The following is a 15,577-nucleotide window of genomic DNA, read 5'->3' as shown; positions in this document are numbered from 1 at the left end:
AAGCGACACTCTTTCCATTCTCTCTCGCCCCACGCCCAGCGACATTCTTCACCAAGCACCGCTTATCCACGCCTCTCTTACGGATATACGTGCTCGCTGCCTCTGCCTCTGCGTCGCGCGCTGCCTTCTGATCCGTCGCGAGACGACACGCGCCGTCGCTTCTCCCACGTTGTTGTCGCCGCAGTCGTCGTCCCGTTTCGTCTGTTGTCGCTCACAACTCTCCCCGGAGAACGCTGTCCGTTTGTTTGTTCTCTCGACTCAGACGTGACCGCAGACGACACTTCAGATCTGCGCCCATCATGGACGCCAAGGTGCGTTGCTCCAGCACCCGTCGTCCACCCACTCCCACCCCGCGTCCACCCACCCTCCACTGTCTTTTTACCGTCATCTGCAGATCCTGGCCTGCGCTCACCATCTTCCATTCCCAACTCTCCTCACCACCGTCCATGCGCTGATTGACGCTAATCATGTCCAACGAGCAGCCTCAGCGACCGTTGCGGTCTCTTCGCATACACAATGAGAACAATGTACCAACGGCTGTCCCATCCAAGACCATTCACCAGCGCAACAAGTCCACCTCGGCCCTCTCGACCGCCGCGCAGACTGGAGGCATCAAGGCTGCTGCGAAGCGCACTGCTTTTGCAGACGTCAGCAACACTTCTCGCAGCAACAAGTTGGTCAAGGATGATCAGGTTGCTCCTGGTAAACAAAACATCCGCAAGAAGGAAACGAGCCTGCCCACCCTCCAAGAGACCTCGAAGCCATCTGCGATTCTTCGTCCTGCGCAGCGATATACAGGCCCCGACCGCCTTTCCCGATACTTGGCCGCGGAGGCAGCATCATCGGTCCTCCCAAAACAAGCAGAGCCCGCCCGGCCAAAGAAGCTCGACTCGAAGCGCAACACTACCGTCCTGCCAGAGGTCATTGATCTTGACGCATACGAATCCGACGAAGCTGGAGAAGACGCGCACGACGAGGCCGCTCGTCCTAGGCGCCGTGAGCGAAGCAATACTGCTCCGCAACTGTCGCCGCCATCGGAGAAGCTCCCCAAAGTCACCAGCGCTTCGGAAGACGCCATTGAAGACGAAATTGCCCCCATTGCCCGCGAAGAGTCAGTCACCAGCATTGAAACAGCTGTTGCGCCTGAGGAATGCCAAAACTACATTACGTATGGAACTGAAGGTTCCGAGGAAGAGGAGGAGCCAGTCACCACTGCCTCGAAGGAATATGACCATGTACACGAGGACTATGAGCGCGACGAGCTGGAAGAAGATGCCGACAAGCTCGACAAGGGCTTGCTCGTGGCTGACGACAAGGACGAGGAACGCTGGGACGAGGAAGATGAAGAATACTACGAAGCGGATGGCTACACGGGCTACACGACCATGCATTCTCAGAGACCAAGGACGGATAACACCACTGGAGGTGCTACGATGGTCCTCGCCCCAAGGGTCACTGGTGCGGATCGCCGATACGCGGAGGACTGCAGAAAGATCTCTCGCAAGCACAAAACGCAGCAAGACTGGGAAGACGATTGCTGGGACACGACAATGGTTGCTGAGTATGGAGAAGAAATCTTTGGATACATGAGGACCCTCGAGGTAAGTTATTCGCCAGCAAGCTTGAAGTACTGCTTGCTAATTCGTCCTTCAGGAAAGGATGAAGCCGAATCCGTTTTACATGGACAACCAGGCTGAGATCCAATGGTCCATGCGTTCGGTCTTGATGGACTGGCTCGTCCAGGTCCACCACCGATTCACCCTGCTTCCAGAGACGCTTTTCCTTGCTGTCAACTACGTTGATCGTTTCCTATCCTGCAAGGTCGTCTCGCTCGGCAAGCTGCAGCTTGTTGGTGCGACTGCCATCTTCGTCGCCGCAAAATACGAGGAAATCAATTGTCCCTCAGTCTCCGAAATCGTGTACATGGTTGACGGTGGATACACTGTCGATGAGATTCTCAAGGCCGAGCGCTTCATGCTCAGCATGCTCCAATTCGAGCTTGGATGGCCTGGCCCCATGAGCTTCCTTCGTCGGATCAGCAGAGCTGACGACTACGACTTGGAGACTCGCACTCTTGCCAAGTATTTCCTCGAGGTCACCATCATGGACGAGCGCTTCGTCGGATGCCCTCCCAGCTTCTTGGCTGCTGGCGCTCATTGCCTTGCCCGCATGATGTTGAAGAAGGGACTGGTCGCGAAGGGAGATTGGGTAAGTCTATCCTCCAAAAAATCAGCCTTTTTGTCCATCTGCTAACTTTTACAAGGGTCCATGCCACACGTACTACTCTGGTTATTCGTACTCTCAGCTCCATCACCTTGTCACCGTCATTCTCGAGTGCATCCAACACCCTCAGAAGCACCATGCGGCTGTCTATGAGAAGTACTCTGACAAGCGCTTCAAGCGCGCATCTCTGTTTGTCGAGCAAGAGATTGGCAAAGGATTCGAGCTCCTCCCGATCAAAAATAAGAAGCTCGCCGAGTATGAGAAGTACCACGGACCCTTTCCTACCTGCCATCCGCCCGAGAGCCTCTTGCACTACTCGCACATAGACGAGTAGAACAGCGGACAGCTTTACGGCGCTTATTTTCCTGGCACTGATTGTGCCTCTCCCGGTGTGCGTTCATCATCTTCAAAGTAAGCGTGGTTTGTAGCACACATACACCTGAAATGTCACCCCTGACTTCCACTTAACGACCCCTTTTTCCTTCCGAGTCCTTTGTGCGTCCCCGTCATTTGTACCTTGGAGTCTGTTTTTCTTTGGTTGGGATCAAGTTGAATGACTCTTTCTTTTCTTTAGGCTCATATGTCCCTGGGGACAGAAGCCTTGATACCCCAATAAACACAGACTGGTGGCTTCGTTGGCTCACAGGAGGCTTCGTTGGCCCACAAAACCACATGCACTGCAAACCCGGCAAACTTGCGATTGCCTTTCTCTTGGTCAGGAGTGTTGACTCTTCGCCAATTGAACCTTGGGCAGTCGGCTCGAATTGGCGAGTCTGCAGTTTTCCTTTTGCTCGTCCTTTGGCCAGGGCTAGTGGCTCTCTTTTCTCTTTTTGCAAAGAGTGATACCCAGGCTCTACCGCCAACTTGGACCGGCAATCCCGCGCAGCTCGACCTCTTCGACAACTCTTTTGATCGGGCCTGTTTTTTGTTTCTCTCTTCATTTTTGTGGTTTCGATTGCATCTCTCAGCACACCCCCAGCACTGCACACATCCCCTCTTCCAAGTTACAAACAATAAAGATACGACGTCACGACGCGACGATACAAGTAATCCCCCTTTCATCCAAGACTTTCCCCTTTCACTTTCCCTTTCCTTGCTTTCACAGACGGTTCCCCACGACAGCGACTCCCCTTCTTGTTTTCAAATTGCACGAGCTCTCCTTTCAATCCTCTCAGCGGCACGACTAGACTGGCGCTTCAACTCTTCTGCGAGAGGTCGGCTCTTCGAATGGTCAGGTCTTCAAAGGGTCGGATGATGGACAAGGCTCAGGTTTCGGCGCTAATGGGTGTATTGGGAATGGAGGATGAGGTGGTGGAGAGGCGTGGGATTGCACTGGACCATGAGTGGCTGGATGAAAGACTGATGGAGAAAGCTACGAGATAGTCTACAACGTTTCCAGTACACGAGAGGGTCCAATTAAACTCTTTTGTTCTATCCTATCTTTCGTCCTCCTCGCCGGGAGCAAGCCAGATCGTGAAGTCAGCATTCTGGTGGTGATGGCAACACAGGTCCGATTGGAGTGAGGGCTCGTTGTCGCCATGGCAACCGTGAGGGGTCATGACTGCTTGCAGAGAATGACGCACGTAGCTGGCTGAGTAAATGCTTGAGAATTGCGAGCACAGGGCTGATTTTGGGTCTTTGGAATGTCTTTTTATTCTCTTTTTTCATTGGCTCTGGCAACTACGCATGATAAGGGCGCCCTCGGCATCTCTGCGAGTTGCTGGCCTAGAGCTTTGTCGCTATAGGCACACCACCCCAATGGGCGTCGTGAGCAGTTTTCAGCCTGGCCAAGCCATTTTTGATGCGATTTCGATATCGCGCTTGTTTTCCCAGGGAATCCTCCAAGTACTTGGGCGATAGCTGGGAATCTGGTTCCCCAGACTCGTATGCCATTCGCTCCCAATCCCACACGCATGATGTCCCGGTCCCTCTAACCGTCCTAGGTTCCCTTTTTCGGCATCCCTTTAGATGTCTCCCGTCCATACTGTCATTTCGTTCATTCGTGCATCATGAGGCTGATTGCGGAGAAATCAGGACGACCGAGTCGCCTCTTACGAACAGCATCTCGGACTGCTTCTTGACCGTCTGTATCGTTTCGTCAGCGCACATGCACACGCACTGCTCGCGCCTGACGTAGGATTGGGTGGGCGCGCTGATATCCTCTTCCACTCACCCGCACAATGTCCTCCTCGTTCTCGTCTTCCTCGACCACGTATATCGTCTCTTCGACGTCGCCGAGCACCAGGTTGCAGTGCGAGTCGTAGGCCTGCGCATCGCCGTCGCGTCAGTCGGATGATTCCTGGGTGTTCGGGGCGCGAATTGGCGCGCAACTACTTACGTGTAGCCGTCCTTGGAGTTCGCGATCGCCTCTGAGCTTGACGAAGACTACTTCGTCGAGGCACAGGCGCACAAGGTCGAGGGGCTCGTTGACGGGCGCACCAGCGCCGGCATCTTCGACGTCAGCCATGGCGGGCTGCGGGAGGGGAGAGATTGGAGAGGTGCGTGGTTTGACGGGGTAGATGGAGGGTTGGAAGTTCGAATGGTCGAACTGCCCTGGCGGTCGTGGTGACGGCGTTCCTGGGGCGTTCGCGCCGAGGCGGAAGCTGTTGCCAAGCGCGGCGGAGCGGAATTGCGCTAGTCAGCTGATGAGCAGCCTGCCCCGCTCCGCCCGCTCCGTGCAGATAGATTGTCATCGACTGCGGATATGCATTACGCGCAGAGCGGCGGCTCGTGCTGGCATTGATCATGTAGAAGCTTCCAAATGAAGCTGGCCTTCTCGCGCTCCAGCTTCATGGCTCGCGACACACGTGATGTTGATTGGAGGTGATCAGCCCTGCCTGAAACTGCCACGACCATGACGTGCAATTCGTCGGATCAGGACTCCACCAACCCTGCCAGTCATCATTAATTCCAGATCCACCGTGGCTGCGCCTCTCCATCCATCCGTCCATCCATCTTTTGTAAACACTCTTGCTTTTGCACTCTTTCTCTATCCAACTCGACACCTCTACCACCAACCTGTCCGCCATGGCATCCTCTGAAGACGAGCATCCCCTCCTCGCGGGGCGTCCCCCGGTCATGGATCACTTGACGTACCTTACTCTCATCGAACACAACCTCACCCCAGAACTGCTGCCCATGCTGCACACAGTTCTCCAGGACCCTGACCTGACCGCCAACATTGGATGGGATCTCGTGCTTCTGCTCCTTCCTCTGCTTCCAGCATCCGAAATCTGTCTCCAGGACATTGCGCGGTTGGGAAATCCACGTGAGGTTTGCTTAAAGGTCACCGAGGCCCTCAGACTCCTCGACTTTGAGAATCAACAAGAGGAGGATGAAGATGAGGCCCTTGCACGCGCGGCAGACGACGCAGTGCTGTCGGACGACGAGAGCGTTGCCAGCAAGCAGGGCGAGTTTGCGCCGAACCGTTCGTCCAAAGCTCCGCTTCCTGTCTTGCAATTCAACGCGCTGCTCTCCATGCTCGCCGTTTTGCACCCGCGCATCAAGACCAAGTACCCCAGCCGGTTTCTGTCCACTTCTCTCCAGGCTGTACTGAGTAGCTACGGCGAGGCTGGCGCTTACACAGGCGACCTTACCCCTGCAGTGACGCAATTTGTCAAGACCCTATCCGGCACCAAGAGACCACACCTTCCTCCCAGGACGAGCAGCTTTTCCGTGGCAAGTCCTCCCGCTACCGAGTCCGCCCCGGACCCGGAGGCTACGCTGGAAGAGGCATCCCCCGAGGAAGACGAACTTCAAAAGAGGTTGCTCCAAGCCTTCCTGACCCATGTCTTGGAAGATTACCTGGATTCCCTGAGCTCTGACGGGGATCTGCCTGCTCTGGCAGTTACCAGCAGAGTCCACGAGAAGCTGCACCCAGAGAGGACGATACCCCACAAGAAGTCTGTCGCGGACCGCTTTAATGAAGAGGAGCCCTTGGTCGCGCGTGTGGGCATCGTGGGTCAGTTGGCCGCCTTGGCGGTTGACTTGAATCTGGAATCCGAAGATCTCTACAAGACCATTATTGACACCAAACCCGAGCTCAAGAGCCTGTCGAATGACGAGGATGACCCTCCAGCTTCTGCAGCGGACATTCCGCTTTCGAAGACAGGCGCATTGTTCCTTTACACCAAACGCAAGGTCGGCGAGACGCTCTACGACCAACCTTCAGATGCCAGAGACCTTGCGATATTCCCCGACCACGCAACGATTCTTCAAAACTTTGTTGGTGTCGAGTCGGCTGGAGATACCGGTCTCCACTCGGACGCTCTCGTAGACTCGATTCTGGCTCTTGGCATTTTGGCCATTGAGAAGAACAATGTCGGAGAGCCCAAGGAAGACGAGGATTTTGTACGCTATCTTCAGACGACGTCGCTCATCTCGGCCAACAACCCTTCTCCTACCCTACGCTACCATGCGCACTACCTCACCTCGACGGTCCTCCGCTCTCAACCTTCCGACCTCGTCCGTCTCTCCTTTATTCGAGACACACTCGAGCACTGTCCCTACGAGAATCTCAAGGCCGTTGCCGTCGGCTGGCTCAAAGGCGAGACGGTCGAAGCGAACCTATCCGCGCTCCAACCTGCCAGCCAGTCGTCGGGCCACTCGCACTCGCGCAACGTGTCGACGTCATCTGCCATGTCCGAAGTCGTCACGCCCTCCATCTTCGCCACGCCCGTCGCCCTGGCCACCACGGCGCCCTTCCTCTTCCCCGACCTGACGCACGATCTGACAGGCCCGTCCCTCAGCGAGTCGTGGACCAAGTTCAGACTGGACCTTTCGTTTTACCTCGCGACGCTCAACTTTTACATCCTCCTGCTGACGGCGCAGCCGCTGCACAAGCAGCTAGATGTGCAAGGCTTGCACGAGGGCAACGATGTTGGCGGCAGTTATCTTCACCCCTTGCGTCAAGCAGTGCAGAAGTTCAGGAGGGCATTTGAAGAGGGTGGAGAGCTGAGGACAGAGGGTGAGGACGTGGAGAGCGGGCTGGCTGATCTAAGTCTCCTTGAGCATGTTTTGAATCGGGTTGAGGAGGGAGTTAAGGCGCTGAATGCTGCTTGATTGGGAAAGGTCTACTGCAAACGGGATGGGGTCACTGTGTGCATGGATGGGGTAGGATAGCGGTGCTGTATTTTGCAAATTGATAATTCCCTTGATGACAACAGGTCTCCTTGCAAGGGGGTTTGGGGGCACGTGGAGAGCACGCGGGGGGCGGAGAGCGTTGTCAAACGGCCGAGGCGCACTTTACCCATCGCAGCGGCCCCACCATTACGAAAACGGTATGGGAGCTTGGGGCCCTAAAGATATGCAGATGGAAGGAACGCCCGAGCTATCCCCATGCCCCAGTCCCCAGACCGCAGGCAGTCACAATGACGAGAGAATGCCACCACCTGCTCATCCACACGAGCCGACAATGGAATCCGTGACCCTCTCCATTGACTAACACCATTTCCGTTTGTCCTCTCGGCGTCTTTCTCACTTCTTCGGCCTGCCAACGTCCCACTCCTCTCCACACCGGTCTCCACGTCTCTCTTGTCTGAACCCCACACTGCTGCTTGAGAGCGAGCCTCTGCGCCGTACGGCCAACAACCCGAGCATTTAAATCCCAAACCGTGGCATACCGCTTGTCTGCCTCAAATCTCGCCTCATCCATTGGCTCCACCCGCTATCCAAGAGCAAGCTCTCTCAAACTGGTCCTCTCACCCGCGAATCGAAACAACACCGACAACCTCCAGCCACCACCATCCACGATGCCAACGACGCACCCCCTCACGCACTTCGAAGCCCTGACCTTCGACGTCTACGGCACGCTCATCGACTGGGAAACGGGCATCTACACAGCCCTCTCACCACTCCTCGACCGCCTCCACGCCCTCAACCACGCGCACCCGTACCTCAGCTCGCGCAGCACCTGCCTGCGCGCCTTCGTCTCGCACGAATCCGCCATGCAAGCCTCGCACCCAGACCTTCCCTACCCGCTCCTCCTCGGCGAGGCGTACAAAGCCTTCGCCGCACAACTCCCGCTCGACGCGCCTTCGGAGAGCGAAGTCGCGACCTTCGGCGCCAGCGTGGGGCGCTGGCCGCCCTTCCCGGACACGGTCGACGCGCTGCGGCGGCTGCGCCGCTACTACAAGCTGGTGGTGCTGAGCAACGTGGACCGCGCGTCGCTGGCCAACTCGATCGCGGGCCCGCTGGGCGGCACCCCCTTCGACCGCCTCTACACGGCGCAGGACGTGGGCAGCTACAAGCCGGCGCGCGCCAACTTCGACTACTTGGTTGCGCACGTCGAGCAGGATTTGGATGTGCCCAAGGATAAGATACTGCATACGGCGCAGAGCCTCTTTCATGACCACGAGCCCGCCAAGGAGGTCGGCCTGGCGAGCGCGTGGATTGCGCGCGGCACGCGCGAGGGCGAGGCCGAGAGCATCATGGGCGGCAAGATTGACGAGTTTGAGGGCCGCGTCGACTTTACGTGGAAGTGGTGTAGCATGGGCGAGATGGCGGATGCGGTGGAGGAGGCGTTTAAGAGCGCGGGAGTCGAGCCGAGGAGACTTTGAAGGACGAGGGGATAGTGTTGAGGGAGGGAGGGCGGTTCGAGATGAGGTGTGTATGATGTGTGAAAAGTGAAAAGGGGACTGTTGCTGTTTTGTTCTGCGGTTTGCACGGCACGATACCTTTGTATTCTACTTGGTCTGCGGGTTGCTACTGTATGATTGATGGCGTTTTGGGGGTATGAGGCTAGAAGAAGGGAAAGAAGAGGCCGGAGCAAATCTCCTGGGTTGTCGTCCACGGGTACCACGAGAGGAGGGGTCTGGCTGGCGCGTGGAAGAGGAAGTGTATGCTTTACTCCGTCTTGTGATGAACGGCCTATCCCACGGCTGAGAGATGTGAATACTGCACCTAGCAGCCGAATAAGCCCAATCTCGGCGGATGGATTGAATATGTACTTGGAAAAAGCGGTGAAGAATGGGATGAGTCTGCCGAGTGTCTGCTCATGAGTACGTTCGTTGCATACGTTATATACAATCACCTTCAACATCACCACACCTCAGTCGCGTCGCCATTCCTAGCCAGCCACCATGGTCCATTCACCAACACCATCACATTTTACATTTAGTAAATCAGGCAGTAGTCCTTAGCATCAGCATCTCCACACTATCATTTTCAGCCCATCACCATCATCACGCTGCCATCATCAACCAGCCGCAACTACTTAACCCCGCCCCATTTTTCCCCTGCCACGTTCAGCATCACAACCCAACAGCAGCTTCCGCCCCCCTCCCTTCACTGGCTGGCCGACTTTAGGCCGAGAGGATTTGATGAGCTGGATGCGTTTTTCTTTTTTTGGTTTCCGGGTCGAGGTTCATGATGGTGGACTACTGGACGGGCGTTCGAGTCGCTGCTGGCTGGCGCTGTTTGTATGTTTAGGAGAGTTGGTATGTTTGTGCTGGGAGGAAGGCGTACAGGAAGCAGGCGGTTGAGGGGTGGATGGATGGACGGTGTGGTTGATTGAGCGTTGTGTCGGGTAAGAAGGGAGGGAGGCAGCAGAGGTTTTTAGCTTGATGGGAGTGAGTGAGTAGATGAGGTTTTGGCAGAGTGTCAGTCAGGCGAAGGGAGGGGGGAGGTGTCTGTCTACCAAGGACTGAAGAGAAACTGCAGTAGTAGTACCTAGGCAGCGAACGAGTGCCTTGTCATCTCCATTGATTGTGGAAGAAAGAGGTGTTGGGTTGGAGCTCTACTTGCATTTTTTTGGCACTTTGCGCCTCTTCCTGTTGGCTGTCCATCTTGCCTTGTCTTGTTTACTTCTCTTTTGGATTCTAGATCCCCTTTCAATCAGGTCTGAGTTCCATGGAATCTTTGCTCCATCAAAGTCGCTTTGTGCTTTTCTGGGGGTAGAGGTTGTTGTCTTCGGGTGCTTCTTGCCGGCTGAGAAACATCAATGATCTTTTTCTTGTTGAAGAAGTGTGTTCATTTAACATCTTTACATTTATTCTGTTCGTTCGTCGTTTGCCATTCGTGGTGTCTGACACGCTGCCACTCACTCTCCCCTTCCTCTCTCCTAACTGCCGATCGACCGGATTCATCACGGCCTCTATCCAAACAACCTCCAATCTCAAAATCGTATACAACCCTCCTTTGTCGTTTTCGTCCTGACACGCTTCGATGCTCGCGCCGCCGGCGACGCCTGCTGCTGATGCTGTGGTGGAGGTGTCGGACTCGCTGGACTCGCCCTAGCACTCGCATACACCGATTCTCCGTCGCCGCTGCTGCTGTTCTTGCGCATCCTCTCCTTTCGTTGCTGGCGCCTGTCGACCTTGGCTGCGCCCGCACTGGCGCTTTTCTGGCCACCGCCGTCATCAACCTCGCGTTTGATCCCACGCTTCTTCTCCACATGCGCAGCGCCCGTCGTCTTGGTCTTCTTCTTGCGCGGCTGTTCATCCGGCGTCGTCGTCCCCGTCCCCTGCATCTCCGCGGGCGAGGGCTTGTACTCGTCGGGGTCGTTATCCTCATCCTCCGCCGCCGCCGACATGAACGACGAGCGCTTGCGCTTGCGGCCTGCGCGCGCCTTTGCCTTGACCGCCTTGTGTGCCATCTCGCGCCGTGCTTTCGCTTCAGCGAGCCGCCGGTCGACTTCATTGCTAATGTCGTCGAATTCGGAGCGGAGCGCTAGTGATTCTGACGAGGCGTAGGCGGGGTGGATGGTGATGCTGTTACTGTTGGTGTGTGGGTCCGGTTTTTGGGTCTGCTGGTCCTCGTGTGGTTGCGCTCGGGGCTTCTGCTGGGCTGATACTTCTGGGGCTGTATAGAGGCGCGGTTTCTTGCCTGAACTCGGCGCAGTGGCGGTGGCGGCGCTCGATGCTGTTTCTGTTGAATTTGATGCTTCGACAACTACAGGGACGGTGTCGGCCTGCCGCTTTTTTGGTTGCGCTGTTGCTGAAGACGAAGGCGAAGGCTCCGGCACAGTCCCATTCGTTGGATTTGCACTCTGGCCGACGACATCGACATCCACCCTCGGCCTCTTCTGCGGGCCTGTAGACGGACTGAACGTGCTTGCGCTATCACTGCTCAGGCGATGCTTTGCTCCGGCTGCTGGTGCGGTGCTGGGAGCGCAAAAGTGGCGCACAATGAAGGGCTCATAATATGTGCTTTTGATGTGGGTCCCGTCGAGCTCCTTGGCCGCACGATTTGCCGCTTGGTAATCTGACAGGTCCAGGGTGGCCATGTACCGCGACTTGCACACACCAGTAAGCCCGTGGATCTTGGTTTCGGCAAGTCTGGGCAGGCGGAGTGGGTGTTTAAAAGTAATCCTGAGACTGAGGGTTAGAATGTACAACCAAACGTTACAGATATCACTCACGGTCCAATGCTTTCAAAATGCTTTCGAATGTCGTTCTCATCCACGCCGGGGGGTATGTTCGCCACTATAATGCGATTCTGCATGCTTCCTTCGTCCTTGGTTTCCTCGGGGAACACACTTTTATGCCACGAGGGGCGCATCGATTGGAAGGACTTGGGCATGCCATTGGGAAACGGTGGAAGGACGGGTGGAAAAGCCGGCATGTACAGGTTTGGATGTTCAGAGATGCGTTGGCGCTTTGCAGCATTTCCAACAATCTCCGGTTCTACATCATACTTGCTTCTTCTTCCTGCCGGTTTTGCTGAAGGATTGGTTTGAGTACTCGATGTTGCTTGAGTCTGTCCCTGTATTCCGTTGGATGAAGATGGACTGTCTCGAATGTGAAGATGCTCCATGAGTTCGCCCGCGCGCCTCGCATCCTGCAAGATTTTCTCGGCTCTTTGATTCATCTGATTGAGTTCTTCTGCCACTCGCACGTGCGGGGTCGCTTGAGCGCTCTGGATGCCGGCCACATAATCGCGCATTTGGCGCATTATGGCCTGATGACTCTTAAGATTTGATAAGTGGGCATCCAGGATTGCGTCCAGCGCAGCTTTGTCAGGTGTCGCCATGTCGAGAGATGAGTGATTTGGACCAGTCCGGAGTTTTCGCAAGACGATCAAGGCGGCGTGATCGTCGCAGTTATGTCTCCTAGTACATGCTTTCGGTATAAGAGCGAGTGGGTCGAAAGGGAGCCAAAGATGTTTTGGTATCGTGTGTTTTGGAAGATGGATGGAGGGGAGCGGGATGTTCTTACAAGGGACCGGATCCGATGTCTGGGCGACTGGCAACTCTCCCGTCGCCGAGTCGGACCGAAGTTGAGGCAGATCGGCAGCAGGGATCAATCGACGTTTCCGTGACACCGCCACTCCGCCAGACTCGTCACCTCGACTTCTCATCAACACGCCAAACACCCATTCTTTACTAAACACCTCTTCAACCATGTTCTCAGCGCGCGAAACAGCGCATACTCTGGTTGCAGCTTCTCACGAAGGGGAGCTATGTGACAACACTCTTCCTTGCGCTGATGCGACGCGTCTTGCTAATGATTGTCAAGTTTGTCGTCATCCAGGTTTACAGCCCAGACTTTGCTTTGCAATCTGATGGCTATCTCATTCGACACTACCGCGAGTGGATCTACTTCTCCAGAGATTCATTGCCATCGACGGCGCGCCTCGCTCGTCTCGACTCAACCCTGACGTTAGGGTGAGCTCAAGATTCCGAGTATTTGCGTCCAAACCGGCGAATGCACTGAGCCGAACTTTTTCAAGTCATCTTAGCAGGACGCTTCTACCAAACGCCTTCAGTTAAGATTCAAGAAAATCCCATCCTCCTCTAGGCTCTGCCCTCGATACTCCATGGTCACCACCCCGCAGCCAATTTCCTCTGATCAACATGAGCTGCCGCGCATTGCAAATACTTCCCCGGCCCCAGCGTGCTGGAGATGCTTAGCCTTCGGGCTCCCCATGAGTTTATCCGCGCAAGTGTCCCTTCTCCGCATCGCGTGGTTCGCTCAGAGCCCGCTGCCGAGGGATGCGCCAGGCCAAGATGAAAGCGCTGTATGAATGGGCTTCTACTGCAACTCTTAAGTGGGAGGCACAGATACGCAGCCGAAATACTTGACACGCAAGTCTTTAGGGCTAGAGGCATCGATGCTTGCAAGAAGTTTTGCCGGAAATGGAAAAATGGTCGAAGTTGACGTGCAAGTGTGATAGAAAGCAACAGCCGCGAGTTTCTGGCGCGAGATTCATCAGATGTATCAAGAACAACACAAATGCTCGAGGCCATTTGCAGCCATACAAAAAGACAGCGTAGCAGTTCCAAAGGTGGGAGACAGGCTTTTGAAAATTGCATTTCGCTTTTGGGCTATGATAAACAGTCTACTTTTGACCATGCGTCTAGTCGCCAGGAGGATGATACCTCCGAGTCAACTACTCGAAGGCGGGTCTTATTGCTCAGCCATTCAGCCTCTATGATGAGCCAAGACGATCCTTACTAATTTTAGCTTATCGCATTTACTCCGCATATCAGCTTGTCTTTGAGACCCCTCACGCCCTTCACGCCCTGCATTGACATGTGGGTAGGTAGCCATGATATCGGCCCACGCAATCGCGTTCCGAATGCCTACTTCACAAGTATAAGATGATTAGAGCCCTACTAAATCAAAATCCAATTCTCATGTAAGTTGGCTTTCTTGAGAGCTTCATCAGTGTCTACCTATTCCTAGTTGCAAGAGTCTATTTCTATTCTTAACTTTGAAGTCTCTTTTCCCAATTGAGCTGAGATACTGTCGAATCATGGGCTCAGAACAAAAAAAGTACAACGTCCTTCTCGTTGGTAGCGGTGGCGTGGGGACCATTGCGGCCGTGAATTTGGAAGTTGGCGGACAGGCCGAGGTGACCGCCGTGTTGAGATCGAACCACGACGCCGTCGTCAAGAATGGCTTCCACATCAAGTCTTGTGATCACGGCGTGCTGGAGGGATGGCGGCCATCAAAGAGTAAAGTCCCAACTCCAGCAAATTGCCACGTGTCTCGACATGAACTGACCCGCAAAAACCAGTCGTCAAAACCATCCCCGACGTCCAAAAGGACAACCTGCCACCCTACGACTACGTAGTTCTGAGCACCAAAAACATCCCCGACGTGCCGCCCACGGCCGCCGACCTGGTGGCGCCGGCCATCACGCCGCACCACACGACCATCGTGCTGATCCAAAACGGGCTCAACATTGAGAAGCCCTTCTTCGCGGCCTTCCCGCACAACGCCGTGCTCAGCGGCGTCAGCCTGATCGGCTCGCACGAGGTCGCCCACGGCGAAATCGAGCACGACGACAACGACCGCCTCGTCCTCGGGCCCTTCCACAACCCCAACCTCGCGCCCGCGCACGAGGAGGCCGTCGCCAAGGAGTTTGCCCGCATCTACAGCGCCGGCGGCAAGACTAACTGCACGTACACGGCGGACGTGGGCTTTAGCCGCTGGAAGAAGCTCGTGTACAACGCATGCCTCAACAGCATCTGCGCCATAACGGGGCTCGACACGGGGCGCATCCGGCTGGCGGACGGCGCGCTGGACGCGCTGGTGCGGCCGGCGATGGAGGAGATTCGCGCGGCGGCCAAGAAGGCTGGCTACGATTTGCCCCCGGATGTTGTCGAGGCCACGATTGACATGGATCCGCTGACCATGTACCTCCCGCCGTCGATGCTGAATGACTTGCGCAAGGTAATGTTGGAGACGAATCAATAATCCATCCCCCTGTGAAGAACGCGTGCAGCGGCTCGGCTGACACACACACACGGCAACAGGGCAACTTCATCGAGGCGGAAAACATCCTCGGCGAGCCGCTGGCCGAGGCAGAGGCGCTGGGCGTGCCGACGCCCACGCTCAAGGTCCTCTACGGCATCCTAAAGGCCATCCAGTGGCGCACAAAGGAGCAGCGCGGGCTCGTCGAGATTCCGCCAAAGGGCGACTTTGTGGCGCAGGCTTGAGTCGAGGTTGAAAGCCGGATGGATCAAATGGTTGGTTGGGGGGTGGAATTGGACGACGAAGAGAAGTGATGGGAGCGAGAGAAAGGAAAGTGATGTCTGGGCGGGCAGGGAAAAGTAGCCGAGTTGGATGCCTGGAAACTCCCTTGTTGCAGAGCACGAGGAATTGTGGATACATCCTTTTTGGTTGAATTCATGTACATCTGGTAGAATGCTGCCTTGTTGTTTCGCCGAAGATGTACAATGGTGGTTAGGCTGAGCCCTCGTTGGGTGTCACAGACGGCGTATGGCCTGGCTCAATCTCCTTCAAAAAGCTGCACAAGGTGCGCGTGTGCTCCTCGGCATGGAGTCTCGCAAGTGCATCTTGCACCGACTGATTAGCTGATCTGAAGACCAGACGGTGGGCAAACTGAAGTGAAGACCAAACGGCGAGCTACCTGACGACCAGGCGGCCACCTACAAGAGGGCAGCAAA

At 55.6% G+C, this 15,577-nt stretch overlaps 7 protein-coding genes across 7 annotated transcripts; 4 read left to right on the top strand and 3 right to left on the bottom strand.

Annotated features, from left to right (window-relative positions):
* Nucleotides 1-299: 299 nt before the first annotated feature.
* On the top strand, nucleotides 300-2,557 carry BKA78DRAFT_332263 (cyclin-like protein; the record flags this gene model as incomplete). The annotated part of the gene is made up of 4 exons (XM_066889969.1): nucleotides 300-311; nucleotides 483-1,601; nucleotides 1,654-2,208; nucleotides 2,264-2,557. 4 exons carry the CDS (start codon nucleotides 300-302, stop codon nucleotides 2,555-2,557), a joined length of 1,980 nt encoding a protein of 659 aa, XP_066742485.1.
* A 1,673-nt stretch (nucleotides 2,558-4,230) lies between these two features.
* Nucleotides 4,231-4,690, bottom strand: BKA78DRAFT_354175 (uncharacterized protein; the record flags this gene model as incomplete). The annotated part of the gene is made up of 3 exons (XM_066891684.1): nucleotides 4,231-4,308; nucleotides 4,397-4,489; nucleotides 4,562-4,690. The coding sequence occupies 3 exons, from the start codon at nucleotides 4,688-4,690 to the stop codon at nucleotides 4,231-4,233; spliced, it is 300 nt and encodes a 99-aa protein (XP_066742484.1).
* Nucleotides 4,691-5,126: 436 nt separating this feature from the next.
* Nucleotides 5,127-7,456, top strand: BKA78DRAFT_318376 (YAP-binding/ALF4/Glomulin). The gene has a single exon (XM_066888783.1). The coding sequence runs from the start codon at nucleotides 5,251-5,253 to the stop codon at nucleotides 7,282-7,284; it is 2,034 nt and encodes a 677-aa protein (XP_066742483.1). The 5' UTR covers nucleotides 5,127-5,250; the 3' UTR covers nucleotides 7,285-7,456.
* Nucleotides 7,457-7,973: 517 nt separating this feature from the next.
* Nucleotides 7,974-8,780, top strand: BKA78DRAFT_332261 (Haloacid dehalogenase-like hydrolase-domain-containing protein; the record flags this gene model as incomplete). Its single annotated transcript, XM_066889968.1, has 1 exon — nucleotides 7,974-8,780. One exon carries the CDS (start codon nucleotides 7,974-7,976, stop codon nucleotides 8,778-8,780), a length of 807 nt encoding a protein of 268 aa, XP_066742482.1.
* Nucleotides 8,781-10,060: 1,280 nt separating this feature from the next.
* On the bottom strand, nucleotides 10,061-12,351 carry BKA78DRAFT_318373 (uncharacterized protein). Its single transcript, XM_066888782.1, has 2 exons — nucleotides 11,582-12,351; nucleotides 10,061-11,531 (listed from the first exon to the last, which is right to left on the bottom strand). The coding sequence occupies exons 1-2, from the start codon at nucleotides 12,190-12,192 to the stop codon at nucleotides 10,337-10,339; spliced, it is 1,806 nt and encodes a 601-aa protein (XP_066742481.1). The 5' UTR covers nucleotides 12,193-12,351; the 3' UTR covers nucleotides 10,061-10,336.
* Nucleotides 12,352-12,519: 168 nt separating this feature from the next.
* Nucleotides 12,520-13,488, bottom strand: BKA78DRAFT_318372 (uncharacterized protein). Its single transcript, XM_066888781.1, has one exon. It carries the CDS (start codon nucleotides 13,472-13,474, stop codon nucleotides 12,983-12,985), a length of 492 nt encoding a protein of 163 aa, XP_066742480.1. The 5' UTR covers nucleotides 13,475-13,488; the 3' UTR covers nucleotides 12,520-12,982.
* A 262-nt stretch (nucleotides 13,489-13,750) lies between these two features.
* Nucleotides 13,751-15,444, top strand: BKA78DRAFT_318369 (6-phosphogluconate dehydrogenase). Its single transcript, XM_066888780.1, has 3 exons — nucleotides 13,751-14,119; nucleotides 14,182-14,840; nucleotides 14,924-15,444. Exons 1-3 carry the CDS (start codon nucleotides 13,918-13,920, stop codon nucleotides 15,104-15,106), a joined length of 1,044 nt encoding a protein of 347 aa, XP_066742479.1. The 5' UTR covers nucleotides 13,751-13,917; the 3' UTR covers nucleotides 15,107-15,444.
* The last annotated feature ends 133 nt before the right edge of the window (nucleotides 15,445-15,577 follow it).

This window comes from Phyllosticta capitalensis, assembly GCF_038381095.1.
Source record: "Phyllosticta capitalensis strain CBS 128856 chromosome Unknown BKA78scaffold_7, whole genome shotgun sequence".
Taxonomy (NCBI): domain Eukaryota; kingdom Fungi; phylum Ascomycota; class Dothideomycetes; order Botryosphaeriales; family Phyllostictaceae; genus Phyllosticta; species Phyllosticta capitalensis.
Note: the sequence above shows the minus strand (reverse complement) of the source record. Positions and strands in the feature narration are given on the sequence as shown.

What these genes read in the sequence shown, in the direction of transcription:
- BKA78DRAFT_318372 (XM_066888781.1), bottom strand. Translation starts at nt 13,474, where the DNA reads ATGCAATTTTCAAAAGCCTGTCTCCCACCTTTGGAACTGCTACGCTGT.
- BKA78DRAFT_318373 (XM_066888782.1), bottom strand. Translation starts at nt 12,192, where the DNA reads ATGGCGACACCTGACAAAGCTGCGCTGGACGCAATCCTGGATGCCCAC. An exon ending in CATTTTGAAAGCATTGGACC is followed by an intron (nt 11,532 to 11,581) that starts GTGAGTGATATC and finishes CCTCAGTCTCAG; the next exon opens with GATTACTTTTAAACACCCAC.
- BKA78DRAFT_318376 (XM_066888783.1), top strand. Translation starts at nt 5,251, where the DNA reads ATGGCATCCTCTGAAGACGAGCATCCCCTCCTCGCGGGGCGTCCCCCG.
- BKA78DRAFT_318369 (XM_066888780.1), top strand. Translation starts at nt 13,918, where the DNA reads ATGGGCTCAGAACAAAAAAAGTACAACGTCCTTCTCGTTGGTAGCGGT. An exon ending in GGGATGGCGGCCATCAAAGA is followed by an intron (nt 14,120 to 14,181) that starts GTAAAGTCCCAA and finishes CGCAAAAACCAG; the next exon opens with TCGTCAAAACCATCCCCGAC. An exon ending in TGCTGAATGACTTGCGCAAG is followed by an intron (nt 14,841 to 14,923) that starts GTAATGTTGGAG and finishes ACACGGCAACAG; the next exon opens with GGCAACTTCATCGAGGCGGA.